The sequence below is a fragment of the Achroia grisella genome, unplaced genomic scaffold (assembly GCF_030625045.1).
Source record: "Achroia grisella isolate CSIRO2021 unplaced genomic scaffold, CSIRO_AGI_Agris_v1 utg598, whole genome shotgun sequence".
NCBI classification, from domain to species: domain Eukaryota; kingdom Metazoa; phylum Arthropoda; class Insecta; order Lepidoptera; family Pyralidae; genus Achroia; species Achroia grisella.
In genome coordinates, this window is record NW_026712958.1 from 533,508 (window position 1) to 550,596 (window position 17,089).

At 33.9% G+C, this 17,089-nt stretch overlaps 1 protein-coding gene across 1 annotated transcript in view; it reads right to left on the reverse strand.

Annotated features, from left to right (window-relative positions):
• Positions 1 to 5,801: 5,801 nt before the first annotated feature.
• Positions 5,802 to 17,089, reverse strand: part of LOC131848838 (GAS2-like protein pickled eggs) — a 96,502-nt gene continuing 85,214 nt past the window's right edge. The window contains exons 4-5 of the mRNA XM_059198782.1: positions 15,000 to 15,654; positions 5,802 to 7,496 (exon numbers count right to left, since the gene is read on the reverse strand). Of these exons, the coding sequence (XP_059054765.1) occupies positions 6,595 to 7,496; positions 15,000 to 15,654 (1,557 nt within the window). The 3' untranslated portion in view covers positions 5,802 to 6,594. The remainder of the gene's footprint in view (positions 7,497 to 14,999; positions 15,655 to 17,089) is intronic.

Genomic DNA, 17,089 nt, shown 5'->3' on the forward strand with positions numbered 1-17,089 from the left:
TAAATGTTTTTTACAATTAATGTGTTTTTATTTATTTATATTTACCTTGTCTATCTTTTTTATCCAAATTTGTTTACCACGCATGATTTCAGATCACAGAGAAAAAATAAGAAAATAAAATATCTACTGGTAAAGAGCAATTTAAAGCTCCACCACCACAAACCACCACAGACAATAGTCTGTGGTGGTTGTTAACTTTATTTACGTTATATGGTCTTTATACCACTGACGCCATCTATTATCGAGTTGCATAAACATTAAATACCACTAGATGGCGCTATTCCCATAAAATAAATGTAAAAAATAAAATGTCTCACAATCAGTAGAGTTCGTAGCCAGATCTCAACTGAAGTAGGTAGCCAAACTGTTAGCAGGGATAGTGATAAAATTATAACCTGCATAAGAGGCCGAAAGGTCCTATGTTAATCATTTTGATTTTGAGTTTTTGTAGTATTGTCTTGTTTCATTTACACAGCGCTGTCTAGTCCCAAGCTAAGAAAAGCTTGTGTCAAGTCTACTAATAAACTAAAATGCTGCCTCTCAAGGCAATGCCTACCTCTTATCACTACGACCGATTTAATCTTATTGTGTATTTATATTTGATCCTAATAAATTTGTGCTAATTGGTAGTTTGTCTTCACGCGTTTCGAATTGTATAATGTGAACTTACAAGGATTGTTTAAAAGAGCAACACACAAGTTTTTTCGTTCTTCTTGTGATGAGAGCTTTCCGAATGAGCGGTAGATAAAAAAAATTGTTATGACTATTCAAAAGTGCTTAAATTAAGTTTATTTGAATAAAAGATTTCTATTCTATTCTACACCATTCTAATGTTAATCGACAACCCGGGGGTAGTTCTAAGAGTAGACCGGATCGTTTAAAAATAATAATTAAAGTGGTGTGAATTGTGGCTATGTTTAATAAAAATTTTCAAAAATGTACAAAGACGTTTTAATAAAAAATCTACATTGTTATTTAGGAAAAAATATTGTTACATTCAAAACTCTCTATACATCGCGATAATTACTTTATTAGCGCATGATGAATTTTCTGCAATGGTAAATACATTCAAATTAAGTAATTTTTACTGCGACATCTATTGGTGCATAGCAGAAACATTCTTCCAATTGCTTGCAGCGCCATCTTTTGGTCAGACGTAAATAACTCTATTAGCAGGCGCGTCACCAGTATTGTAATGCCGTTTCGGTTGGCTTACAACTGGTTTATAAGGCCCTCTTTCATTTAATTCTACATCTGGAATTTCTTCATTATGGAGACGCCGAGCATTATTCATACAAGCAGTTTTACAGAAAGCTTCGTTTATTATGACCACTGCAATAGTAAATATTAATATCTCAGTTAATCGCTAGATGGCGCTTTTAACAAAATGCACTTTTTACTGTAATGACTTGAAGTAAAATAATACTAACGTATTCCAACTAGAATCAAATATATAGTCAATCCCAGTAATATGACGTCCAACTCCATTTTTCAAGTCTGAAAAAGATTTTTAACAAATTACAATTACCAATATTGATGTAGGACATTTATCTGCTTTTGAACGTGTAGTTTTTGTATTAATATTTTTTCTCTACCTGGACGGTAGTCCATTAGTATATAGATTCATTGAGTAGAACTGGCAAGAAACTAAACTGAATTTTATTTTCTTTTTTAAGTCCGTTTGTTTACATTTTATGATTATTCATATAGGAGTCTATGTCTAATATTAAATGAAAATCCCGTGCATGAACAACTCTTGCCAGGCACATTGCACATTTGTTATTAAATAATAGGCAGACATTTTTTCTTTTTATATAGCGACTCTAGCAGTGGCGCCTCAAGATATCCTCTGATATTTTGCGAGTACCACAATCCCACACTGTTCCCATTGCTGGCGAATGACTTCGGTGATTATTAAAACTCTTCTACTATTTTCAATAACAAAATTTACAGCAAATCAACTTTAAAGTTCTTGTACTGAGTTGTTACATTTAGAAGTTTTTACAAAAAGGGAACAATTTGCTTTTGTAATAGCATATGCTGGTGCTCACTATATTCTCCCGAATTTGAATTTAAAAATGAATCTGTATTGTAAACATGTATAACATTTGTTTGAAAAGAATACGAGCCGAGTGTCTTGTCAGTTCTTCTCATCTCGAAATCATTCCGAACTGACGGTAGATGTGACACATCATAAGAGTCTGTAATAGACCTACATTAATAAAGATATTTTGAATTTGAATTTGATTTTGATACCTTCAGTTCCTAACACCTCCTGGTAGCTCTCATCAGCCCCCTGATGGAGAGGTACGCGGCAAACAGTATCAGAAGGAAGAATGCGGTCTCCCAGAAGTGCGCTACCAGAATCCGCGCACTCATTCTATATACAAAGTTACTACATTTGATTTAACATCATGACGGATTCCTACATGGTCTGTACTTTTCTGACCAAAACAGGAATAAGTTTGACATTGTCATGTTATTTATTTTTCTAATGTTTTATATATTCTTCATATTAAAAACTCTTTATTTCTGTTCATATAACTAATTTTCGTCTTGAGAATTTGTGTTTCTAGCGCTCTAACAGCTTCATTTTCCGACGGTCACGTGATCAATTCACATAGCTGCCTCATGCTAAAGAATACGAGGTAGTCAGTTCGATCTAGCTGATACTGGCTGATAATTTATCTAGCTGATAATTTATATTTGAAACACGTATTGGTGTTTCGATCACCAGAGTGTCAGTCAAAAATATAAATTAACACACTAATATTTACAGTATCAGCTAGATCGAACTGACTACCTCGTATTCTACACAAGATACTATATACTTTCTCTTTACCCACATTCAATAAAAGCCACAAGAATTAATATGACATTTTCTTCTATGAAAATGTATACGAGGAATAATCTTCCTATCATTTTACAAATTCATCATAGGTAAGGATTACTAATATGAAAAATAAGAAAAAGCAGTACTCGATGGATCTATATTATTTTGTTTAATTCCGCTACAATTAGCACGTGTGAGACCACAAATATTCAGTGTGGAATCTTGACTACCGTTACGACCTCCTCTAATGATGATCTGTGTTTTCACATATGCTAATAATAACGGACGGACGAAGGTTTACGACCAATTTGTGTTGCCAGTGATGACTTACGGAACAGAGACGTGGTCGCTAACTATGGGCCCCATCAACGAGCTCAGAGTCACTCAGAGGGCAATGGAGAGGGCTATGCTCGGAGTTACTCTGCGTGATCGAATCAGAAATGAGGAGATTCGCAGAAGAACCAGAGTGACCGACATAGCCCGAAGAATTGCGACTCTGAAGTGGCAATGGGCAGGGCACGTAGCTCGTAGGACAGAGGGCCGTTGGGGCAGTAAAGTCGTCGAGTGGCGACCACGGACCGGAAGACGCAGCGTGGGAAGGCCTCCAGCAAGGTGGACCGACGATCTGGTCAAGATCGCTGGATGCATTGGATGCGAGCAGCGCAGGACCGATGGTCGTGGAGATCTTTGGGGGAGGCCTATGTCCAGCAGTGGACGTCTTTCGGGCTGCGATGATGATGATGATGATGATGAATAATAACGGAATTAAACAAAATAATACTTAATTCAATAATAATATATATAATCTTATTAATACTATAAATGTGAAAGTTAATGAGTATATATGGATGTTTATTACTCTTTCACGCAAAACCTACTTAACGGATTTTGATGAAACTTTACAGTAATATAGCTTATACATGAGAATAACATATAGGCTATAAATTTTACAGCATGTGATAAAGTGATAGATAATAAAGAAAAAGCGTATAATGTATGTCTTATTATTTATTCAGTGATTTATAACAATTTCTATGGCATAGACACTGGTAACGTTAAGAAAATGAACTATATTCTTAGCCTCTACTATTATTTCACAGGCCCGTCCTCAACAGACCTCCGGCAAAAAGGTTCTATAACTGTCCTATTGTGCAGCCAAAATTAGACTTAATTAAACAGCTATTTAAAGTATAAATTACAATACAGAATTTACCATTTAGAACTATCTTGACTGAAATGCACGACAGAAGTACTGACCTTATTGATAATAAAAATAATGTTTCACATGAGAATAATAACACCTGATTAAAATATCAACTAAACTTTTATTTCGAATTGACATGTATCTGATCTCTTCTAATTTCATAAGTTAGAAAGGGATAAAGATATATAGTTCAGTTGCTATTTCAATTAGGATTCTATGTTAGTTGTTATTCCTAGTGTGTTTACCTCGTTTATTTATAAAAACGTCAAATCTCAAATCAATTTTTGTATTTTTAATTTGTCATAAGCTGAAACATTGTAATAGTTAAAATTTTCTTAAAATTTTTATGTTATTAATACAAAAATGTATTCGACTGATGGACTTGTATCCATTGTCATGACTGAAGCATTAAAAAAACAAATAATTTTGAAAATTGGTTTGAGTTTTTATAAATAAGGAGATATTTTAAACAAATGCAAACAGTTTTGATTTTTATCTAGTTTAGTAAAATCACTAGTAATCTGTACGGAATCTAAGGTATTTTCTGCCCACATTTATTGGGAATATGGAAGTATTTTTTCTACTGGTAGGAAAGAAACTTCCATAATCCCATAGAAATAATATTTTCTTCCAATAAGTTCCACTAACATCAGATCCCAGCATCTATAAAGAGAATATTCAGAATATACAGTCTTTTATAATAAACATTGCTCGCATTTGTTTAAAATTGTTTAATTTTTAATAAAGTGTTTACATCATTGTTGAATTATAAAAACAACATTACGAGATATCTATTTAACAGTACGATTAACATTATTTTTGAAACAGCCGAGTAATAGAACCAGAAGGAGAGTTTTAATAATTTTGTTTTAGCTTTCCAAAACACTAGTAAGTGTTAAAAATATTTATGGTAACTTTTATAATTGCAAATAACATTATAGCTATATTAGGCAGAAATTGAAGCAAATGCTGTAATCATTACATAGTATAAAATAAAGTCGCTGTCGCTGTCTGTCCCTATGTATGCTTAAATCTTCAAAACTACGCAACGGATTTTAAAGCGGTTTTTTTTTATATATAGTAGATAGAGTGATTCAAGAGGAAGGTTTATATGTATAATACATGTACACCCGAGCGAAGTCGGGGCGAGTAGCTAGTTATGTAATATATTATTAGACATACATAATTTCATGTATTTTTTATTTCATCTAAATATCTAGATGATTAATTTAATGTTTAAATGTTTGATGTTATAACTTCAGTCATTAATTTAATATGATCATTAAATTTTTTTATTAAAATGAATGAAGTAACCTATATGTATATGTATGTATGTCATAATTTGGGACGGTCATATAACATTTTATATGTATCATAAATTGGATTTGTCCAAATTTTAAAACGTTAGTGAAAATATATTTTTTCTTACATTACTCGAAGTGGTATACTAAAATGAGGTATGAAAATGGATGTATTCTTGTTCCTTACGTTAATCATACGATACACATGTCTAATCGTCTACTCTGACTCTCGACCTCGCTATTTAAATGTTACAAAAATGTATAATTAGTTATTTAAAGTTTTAAAACTAGAGTAAGTTTTAATATTACAAGCTCCAGCCCCTTCACAACCTAAACCTTCTGAAAAATGAAAATAATAAGAATTGAGATTACTGGGTGTTGTAGAAAATTAAATTGCCAAAATCCCGGCTTATAAAACATGGAATGGTACATTTTATTAAATGCAAACGTCCAGACTAAAAAAAATTTTTTTTTTCTTGTTAAAAGTAAATTTTCGGGTAAATATAAGTAATAAACTTAAATTAGATAATTTCTATTCATATCTAACGAAATACAAGATGTAAACGTCGATATTGTAAATAATAGAAAATGTTTTAGTTTAGTTTCATAAAACTTACGAGTTACGTTTGTCAATTTGTGATACAAACTTAAATTAGAAATAAAACAAACTCTCATCACTTAGCACCATCTTTTAGCCAACTTTAGAGCGAATCTAGATTTACGACTATTTATACAGAAACAAATAGGAGATTTATAGATACTGATATTGTATCAGTTGTCAATAAACCTAAATATTTTCCTGTTTGTTTCGTGAATAAAAAGTCGCAATCATTGTTAGTATATTATAATCTAATCAATACAATAATTAGTACTAAAACAGATTAAGTAGACAGAAAAAGATCATCCGATAATTTATAATAAACTCTACCGGAATACGGTATGGAGTATCACGAATTATCAAATATTAAATTACAAAGTTGACTATAACTACATTCACAAAGTTATGAATAATATTATAAATAATTTCTAGTAGACTATATTAGCCTTTTAATAAGTCTGTTATAAACTTAAAAATTTGTAAATTCCAATCGAAAACCTTCATTATGTAAACTTTCTTTTCAATTATTGCCAACACTATCTTTGTTATCACATCAAATCTCAACTGAATCTTAGAGCTCGTCACATCACTAGCTTCTGTTTTGTCAGCTGTTTTTGGGTCACTTCTCACTTGTCCCGTCGCTTCCAAGGGAGTTCTGTCATTGGAACTGAGATGTGGAGGTAGACCTCCTGCAGCCAATCGAGACTGGCGCTGGAATCCTTGACGGGCCATTTCTTTGATCTTTTCTAGGTGAGGCCAATTGTCTTGTGCTTGTTGATCTCTCAAGCTTCCCATCAGACATCACCCATGCTGACGTGAAGTCAGCATAATCTGAATCTTTGGAACTAGTCCTAGATAAAGACTCTTCGCCTTGTGAGTAGGTTCGGATAATTTCCTTCATCTTTTTCAAAATTGTAGCGTCGTCTTTTGCTGTTTCCGTTGATTTTAAAATATGTTCTAATAGAGGACTTAATGATTTGCTATTGGGTGGGGATCTTAATGTTGCACTACTGGCCCTAAGAGGAGAATTCCTCTTAAAAGCTTCCGTTTGTGTAACTTTAGGTTTTGCTTTGGGAGATTTATTTGGATTATCAAAAGTGTCGGCTCCTATTGTTGGCCTAGACTTTGTTTTTGCTTGATTCGGAGCGGTCCTGCCGCTCCAGGTGTTTCTAGATGACGGTGGAAGTTTGGGAGCCAGTTTAGGCGATGTTTGAACTGGATTAGGTGTGTGTTTAGGACTTGGAGTGTTGGCGCGAGTCGGCGTTCTATTTCTAACTGGTGAATGGGGAATACGAGTGGCCTGGCGCCCTTTCACTGACCTCACTGCCACATCTGCGGCTTCTCTGGTTGGCTTCAAATTTTGACTTGGAGAGTTATTGCTCTCTGTTATTATTCGTTCTGGACTTGCTCTGTTCGACTTATCTTCTATTGAGCTAGTCTTTTTGCCTCCGTAGAATGTGTCGGAGTAATCAGTCTTTCGAAGGCCAGTCGCGCGGCTAACGTAAATATCGTCTCGTTCGTTCTTGTCTACAGGACAGCCGTCATCTTGGTCGAGACGCTCTGGAATAAAAAAAATAACTATATTAATCACACTTTAGTCGCCGCTGATCTGTCTATAAAAGGTAAACGCCGATAAACCAGCAAAAACTTGAATAGTCTTAAGACAAGTTCTCATTATAATAAAACTTTAATAAAATGAACGGTTAACATAATTCATTGCTACGACAATGTGCTTATAATCTTTCACTTCCATATTCCTCGTCTATAAAGCCAAGGTTTGTTATTAAATAAATCACAATAAAGTAACATTGCTCGAATGGGTTAGACAATATCCATTTAAGGATCGGATATAATAGCAAAATTATTTCAGTTATTCAATTATACTTGGTTAGCCTTTCCTGGTATGTCATATCGTAATAGGATTTTGCCATAAACGTCTGATATAGCAATATAGCCTATTAAATCTATTACCAAGAGACAGTTGAATAATAATAAAGCTATTTTTAGTTGAAAAACTATTAAAGATTCACTAAAAATAAATATGCGGAATGCTATTAACATAAATTTAATTGTTGATTGTTTATAAAAACAGAATCATAAATAAAGATTGTTCAATAGTGTATTTTTTATTGACAATCTTTATAAAGCAGAAAACAAATATATACCTTAATTAAAAATAATTACAGCAAAATCTTTATATTACCTAAATATTCGAAGTCAATTGAAATTATAGAAAAGTCTGATAACTTTACAAAACTTTCATTATTATACTTTGTTTCAAGCACATTTTTATTATTGTCATTAGACAGAGTCAGGTTTCCCGTCTTTTGTCCCATATTTTGATTATATTTACTAGGCTCGTTACCAGGGTCGTTCATTTGCAGCCTAAATCTGTTTTAGTTACTTAAAATAAACGTTACATATATAGAAAGGGACACAATATTTCCAGTTTCAATTACGATTATCCAACAAATTAAACTTCTGAGACCTAATTGAATCGTAAGAAAGTGAAAACACGCGCAAAGGTTTATTTCTTAAGAATTCCACTCCAAAATCAGATCGTAACAACAAATTGCTACAACCTTCTACAATTACAATAACAAAACGTGATGGAATTGATCCCAATGTATCGGTTGATGCAGGCCGCATTCTTTACGGACATAAATGGTCACCAGCTCACGTCGAACCACCCACACCTCATATGGCCATCATTATAGAATGTAGTGATCTGATTGACAGATTGAAGGGTGATTTAGCAAGGTTGCCTAATGCAATCGACTGGAGAGTAATTGACTGGGGTTCTTTTATTGTAAATGTACATTGCATGTACGTATATAGTGATGTTGATACACCCGATTCTTATTAATAATATATAAATAATTGCGGACAATGAATTAATTGACGAGTTATTACATTATAGGTGTGGTTGGTATGCTGTTGAGACATTTTAAATATATTGCAATGCATCCGACAAGGTCCTTGATACAGTAGATAAATTTGTTTGCGTAATTGAAACTGGGAAATTTCGAAGAGTTTTCAGATCTATATTGTTTAGCTATCTATTGCCACTACACATCCTATGTGCTTGTAGCCCACTCGTGCATAAACGAAGTATCTCTTTTGCAAAGCGTACACTCTATCCTAAGGAGCTACAGCCCATTGCTTCTTAGAATATCATTAAATTCTTGTCCCTAACGGGCATAGAAAGGAAAGTACACTCTATGCTGAGAAGATAAAAACCATCGCTCCTTAGATTCAATTATCTCTGACGGGACTAGGCAGTGATATCTAAGAAAAGGGCAAGCATAATAGATCTATGCAGATTGAAATGCTACAGGTCTTTTTAGCACTGGGTAAAGCCCAAACCCCTTAATAAAACACTAGCGTCTAAGTCTACAACGGTAGATTTAACATATCATAAGAGTCTGTAACAGAACTACATGAATAAAGATATTTTGAATTTGAATTTGAATTTGAAAGCTAGCTATTACAGTGTACAAGTATCATATTATTTACAGAAATCAATACAATTAGATGCTCCTTACAAAGCAATAAATGAAATTTAAAATTGTAATAAAACTCATTAAGACGAGTTAGTTGGCGCCACGTTTATAATACATGAATTTCAATCAGGCTTTGTTTATTGACTGTGTGATTATGGAATACAGAATCAATCTGAATATTCTAGTAACAAAACAAAGAGATAACTAAAGAAATACTACCTACAATAATAATAATAATATAACATAACATTACACGACAATATCAATAAAAAAGTATATCTCGTAGATCAAACACACATAGAATTAAAAAAACAATGGAAAGCACACACCATCCACATAGTACCCATAGTTTTGTCATCCACAGGAATTATACCAAAAAGTCTGAACCTAGACACGTTGCATATCCCCTCCTCTACAATAGACCTATTACAAAAAGCCGTCATACTAAACACATGCCGAATAGTAAGAAAATTTCTTTCTTCGTCACATAACTCATCCATGCTTGGCTAAGGCCCGCGTGTTTGAATATATTACCCCCGTAAAAAGGGAGATATAATTATAATAATAATAATAATATCTCAGGACAATTCGTAAACGCCATCTACTCCCAAACTAAGCAGAATTTGTGTTATGGGTACTAGACAACTCATATAAATACATAGATATACATAGAAAACAACCAGACCGATACAAACAATCATACTCATGAATACAAATGTTTGTACTGTGCGAGGAATTAAACTAGCGATCAACAGAAGTAAGGTGGTGACTTAAACCACTGGACCAGTGAGGTCGTCAATGATTTTAAAATTAAATTATTAACAGATTGAATAAAAAACTGTAATGTGTAGTTTGAGATAAGACTATTAACCTCTTGTTTAAGCAAACAATTATTATGATTGATTGATTCCTTACTACCCAGATGATAGGGTTCAAAGTCCTGTGCTATTTTATGCGAGTAATGTTATAGAATAATAAAAAAGTATGTCAGATGCTCTTAGTCAGATCGCCATATGTGATGTTTAGGGTGAGACAAGCCTAGGTTTGAACAGATAAGATACATCTAATGTACATAAAGAAACCAGTTCTAAATGTATAGTATAATATTTACATATCTAAATGTGTTCTAGACGAAATGTCTCGACCAAGTTTCGGAGACAATGACACTGTGATGTCAGACGTAGCAAAAACAAATGTTGATGATAAGATTATAAAATACAAAAACGTTATTTAAATTCAAATTAAAAAATCATTTATTCATGTAGGACATTTTAGCCGCTTATGAACGTCAAGTTTTATATTATAATTTTTTCCCCCTACCGTCCAGTTCGGAATAGATCGAATTGAGAAGAACTGGCAAGAAACTCAATTGAATTACTTTATTAAAATAAACTTTATATAAAAACAATTTCTTATAATAAACTCACTAACCCTAACTAACCCTAACACTAACTAACCTCAATCTCAGCAAAGAAGTAGAAATAAATCCTTATTCAAATAAACTTAATATAAGCACTTTTGAATAGTAAAGTCGTTTTTTATTCTACCGCTTATTCGGAATGCAAGAAAGTTTTAAAAAAATAAATGTTATTCATCTACTATAGAAGAAATAATCTTTATTCAAATAAACTTAATATAAGCACTTTTGAATAGTCTAGTTTTTTTTATTCTACCGCTTATTCGGAATGCAGATTCATCACAAGAAGAATAAGCAAGAAACTTATGTGTTGCTCTTATAAATAAATATTGATTTACTTATATTTAATTAACAACAAGGATTAGGCATGCGACAATCAACATAGAAACCGCTACGCACTTAATCTCTGTTCAATCAGATAACAGATATTGATGACTTTAGATGACTTTCTACAAAGTCTAGCTCGGTCAACAATAAACTTAGCAATATGAGCTCACTGTTGTATGCAATAGTGCTCCATATATAGAGAGCAAAGTAAACAATGAGCGAATATGGCGGAATGTCAAATAAATGCGTCTTTGGGTGAATCAAATGTGGGTATGTTTAAAATTGTTTGTTTGAATTATTACACAGTCCATATTTGAGGAGAAGGAAGATTGCATGCTTGGAGAATACCGTCATCACAGCTGCGAAGAATATGAATGGTTCTGAGTAGTTAATAGGTGAAACCGTGATATTTATTTATTAAAATTTAATGCACAAATATAATATTTAATGTACATATGGCGAATTAACACCTAAAGGCGATCTCTACCAGTCAACCATAAGGCAAACTGAGAAGTTAGTAAGCGGCGCATTATAGTACAAACACTTACGTGGTAACTTAACAATAATAAATATTATTACACATACATACTTACATACGATACATGAATATATGTATTTATGTATTGAATGAATATAAATTATAATATTAGTACCAGTGGACAATTCAGACAGCGCCATCTAGTTTCAAGTCAAGCAGAGCTTGTGTTATGAGTACTAGACAACTGATATAAATACCTAGATAATTTTGTTCTGAAAATACATACATGATCATAGAAAACACCCAGACCGATACAAACAATCATACTAATGAATACAAATGTTTGCACCGTGCGAGGAATCGAACCCGCGACCATCGGATGTAGAGCGGTGTGAAACCTCTAGACCACCGAAGGCCATATAGTATTTATAAATAAAATAGAAAACACCCAGACCGATACAAACAATCATACTAATGAATACAAATGTTTGCACCGTGCGAGGAATCGAACCCGCGACCATCGGATGTAGAGCGGTGTGAAACCTCTAGACCACCGGAGGCCGTGGAGGCCGTATAGTATTTATAAATAAAATAGCTAAGTATATATGTGTCAAATCCAGTACCACCACAAGATCTGCTTACCGTAGGCATATATATAGGCGTAGGCGTATATGGCACTGTGTTAATTGCTTTATTTATTTACTAGCTTTTGCTCGCGGCTTCGCTCGCGTTATTTATTCCCTTAGGGGTAGAATATATCAAAATACTTTCTCAGGGAATGCCTACGTCTACTACTAAATTTCAGCCAAATTTCCCGTTCAATGGTTTGGATTGTGCGTTGATAGATCACTATGTCAGTCACCTTTGACTTATATATACATATATGTATTTATTAACTTACAAATTCCTTTAAACGAACACACGGTGCAAGTAATTCACAATATCGCAAAAGTATTGTACACTGCGTAAAAGCGTAACAAACAAACGGACATATATCCATTGAGGCAGTAACAGGTAATTTAACTGGACGACAGTTGACAATTGCACCATTGCGAAATGTTCGCAAAAATGTGTTACAAGGCATGAGCTGTAGCGAGAGCGGAAACGGAAGTGTTCGAGATTTTTGATGTGTGTAGAACAAAGCGGTTTGAAGGTGTGAATACATATTAACAACTATTTGAAGTGTAAATCTTTCTTTCTTTCTTTCTTTTTTTTTTCTTTCTTTCTTTCTTTCTTTTTTTCTTTCTTTCTTTCTTGCTTTCTTTCTTGTCAGTCACCCGTGGTGGACACATATTAATCTGAGATATGACGGTCCAGGGGGTTCATGCCCCACCGCTTGAAGATATTCTATCTAAGGCCAGCCCGCTTTGGAGCACATACAGTATATGAGTTGCAACTAAACATTATATCACTCAACTCAAAAACTATTTAAAAATCTTTCACTCATCAATTTAGTTAATTATTATCAGTTTTATTTTTTCAAGAAATTAAATGTACATTCAAAATTCACAACCACAGCCAAACCGTGCCAGGTATCTACTGCGCAATATCTTATTATTATAAAAGTAAAAGTTTGTGACTATGGATGAATGTTTGTTACTCTTTCACGCAAAAACTACTGAACCGATTTTAATGAACTTTTACAGTAATATAGGTTATGCATCATACATAGGCTATATTTTATATTGAAATTTATATACTGAAATTTAACGCAGGTGAAACCGCAGGCAGCAGTTAGTAAGAGTATAAATGCTATATATGTATAAGAATTTAGAAGCGTTTATAATCTTATATATCTAAATATATATAACTCAAAGGTGACTGACATAGTGATCTATCAACGCACAGCGCAAACCACTAGACGGATCGGACTGAAATTTGGCATGCAGGTAGATGTTATGACGTAGGCATCCGCTAAGAAAGGATTTTGTTTAATTCTACCCCCAAAGGGATAAAATAGGGGATGAAATTTTATATGAAACTTTGTCAATTTTAAACCGATCGGGCTGAGATTTTGCATGCATAAAGCAACTATGACTTAGGCATCCCCTAAGAAAGGATTTTGATAAACTCTACCCCTAAAGGGATAAATTAACGAGAGCAAAACCGCGAGCAAAAGCTAATAAATAAACGCTACTCGCTCTTAACTTGTACCACAACGATCAGTGAATGCATATTTGCCTACCGGATTACAATGAATACATTGCAATAAGCTAGGGTTGCTGAAATGACTAATCAGCCAAAGTCATTATTTGATCAGACTGAACTAATACAACTTTTGAAATGTTAATTCCGAATGAATTATTTAGTTTTAGTATAAACTAGCTGTGCATGCGACTTCGTTCGCGTGGAATACTGACGTTGGATAGTCTTTTTAATTATTTATATATTTTATTTCACCCCCGTAGGGTAAATTTTTTATAAACTTTGTATCTCATATTTAATTAACAGCCTAAAAAATAAGTTACAATCTTTAAAAATGGAGATAATTCCATACTATCTTTCATGTTCCCTTTTAACCAAGGGGTATAAGGGGTTGTAAGTACAACCCTTTATCGCAAAATGTATGTCCTTTCTGGACTACCTTTATACCCAATTTCATTTAAATTGGTTCAGTAGTTTTTGCGTGAAAGAGTAACAAACATACAATTTGTTCAACCGAGAGCTATCAATTATTACGGGGAAAGAACTACGGGGTTTTTGGTTCCAAAAATTTATAACAATTTAGATGGGTTACAATGAAATTCTAATTTAAGTAGACCAGTACTGAAAACAAAATTAAAAAGAGCATTTTTAGATAAACTTTAAAATCAAAAATTGTAATTGTATGTGATTATCTGTAAAAACGTGTATTTATGTGGATAGAAGTTTATGGGAAGAATAATATTTAAAAAAAACTGAGCGATATCTTGCCAACAAACTGTTCTACATTTTGGCGAGTCAATGTATAAAAACAACTGTACAATTATCTTTATTAAATAAATTAAAAAAAAAAAAAACATATACCCTCACAAGCTTTAAGGTTCACAGTATTAATAGAAATTTAATAAATAATAATAATAACATCTCGAGACAATCACACAGCGCCATCTAGCCCCAAACTAAGTAAGACTTATGTTATAGGTACTAGACAACTGACAAATGCACAGATATATCTTTTTTACTGTAAATACATATATAATATACATAGAAAACACCCATATCGATACGGACAGTCATACTCCTGAATACAAATGTTTGTACCGTGCGAGGAATCGAACTCGCAACCATCAAATCTAAGGTGATGCTAAATCGCTAGACCACCATGGCCGTTTAATTAACAAAATAATCTTACTTACCATTATCTTCAGCATCTTCAATTGAATTCTGGCTGTGAATTGAATATCTATACATGGTCTTGATCGATGGAGATCCTTGTGTAGACCCGGCCACCACGCCTAGACTCCTATACCCTTCATCAGACACTTCAGACCCATTATCAGATGCGCTCTCAGCCTGTGGAGCTGGTGACACTGGTCTGGGACTCTTATTCCTAATTCCTAGAGGAGTAGGCACTAAATGTGTTGAGGTGACGACTTTAGTTCTTCTATCTGGTGATGAACTCTTCCTGTCTGGACTTGTTCTGAGTACTAACGGTTTCCTGCTTGGTGATGACACTAGCTCTGTATCTACGAACGGCAGACTTGCTGGTGGGTCGCTGTACATGTTTGATTGGTAAATTCGAGTGGTAGATTCATAGGGCTTCGCTGAATATGGCAGTGACATAGGTTCTGCGTAATTCTTCTCAGTTTTGGAGTAGGGTAATGAGGTAGGGCCAGGGTCTCTCTCATAGGTGACAGTGGCGCCGACGAGGTTCTGCTTGGGTTTGGTTAGACGAGCTGAAAGTGTTGAGCGGTGCTGGGCTTTGCAACGGCAGGGGTCGTGTTTGTCGAGGTAATGAGCTAGTGTATCCCAGCCTCCACCGACGCGGACCATCACGTGAGAGCGGAGAATCTGGAATAGAAATAAGTAGGTTTTATATCTATCTTATATATAAAATTCTCGTGTCACAGTTTTCGTTCCCATACTCCTCCGAAACGGCTTGACCGATTCTCATGAAATTTTGTGAGCGTATTGAGTAGGTCTGAGAATCGGTCCACATCTATTTTTCATCCCCCTAAATGTTAGGGTTAGTCCACCCCTAAATTTTTATTTTTATTTTAAGGCAAAACAACGTTTACCGGGCCAGCTAGTCTATATATATATATATATATATATATATATATATATAGATATATATATATATATAAAAATTCTGTTCGTTAGTCTCGCTAAAACAATAATAATATCTCAGGACAATTCACACAGCGCCATCTAGTCCCAAGCTAAATAGAGCTTATTTTATGGGTACTAGACAATTGACAAATGCATAGAAAACATTTTTTTTATCCAAACCAATACAAACAACCATACTCACGAATATAAATGTTTGTACGGTGCTAGGAATCGAATACGCGACCATCGGAGTGAAATTAGTTGTCCTAAACCGCTAGACCACCAATAAAAATATTGCACCGTGCAAGGCACGTATAAATCACCCATTTATAAACAAAACTAGCTACTCGCCCTGGCTTCGCACAGGTGTACATGTATTATATATATAAACCTTCCTCTCGAATCACTCTATCTATTAAAAAATCCGCTTTAAAATCCGTTGCGTAGTTTTAAACAGACAGACAGCGACAGCGTTTTATACTACACTAGTTACTCGCCCCTGCTTCGTCCGGGTGTAAATGTATTATATATATAAACCTTCCTCTTGAATCACTCTATCTATTAAAAAAAACGCTTCAAAATCCGTTGCGTAGTTTTAAAGATATAAGCATACATAGGGACGGACAGACAGCGACAGCGACTTTGTTTTGTACTATGTAATGATACTAGTTTGCCTGTTTCTAAAAATAGGCTAAGCTCACACCCTTTTTGGAGTCTCGCCTTAAGGCCATCGTAAAATCTAATTCCATTAAAGTCGACGCGATGTATGATTCATCGAACACTCGTTGCCTTATTTGGTCAAATCGATTCGCCTCATAATGTCAATAAGTTCTGACCTTATCAAGTGGCTAGGATAACTTGTGTTAAGATAACATCGATGTAACTTCAATGTTATTGATTAGTTACTTACTTATTGATTAAATAAGTAACCCTAGACATTTAACATAGCGCCATCTAGTCGCACGGTAAGCAGAGCTTGTGTTATGGGTACTAGATAACTGATAGAAATATGTAAATACATGTTTTTTTGTAAATGCATACATAATATACATGGGAAACAACCAGACCGATATAAACAGTCATACTCTTGAATACAAATGTTATAATACTGTGCGAGGATTCGAACCTGCTTGGCTCGTAACCAAATGCGCTATGTGAATTATTATTATACGGG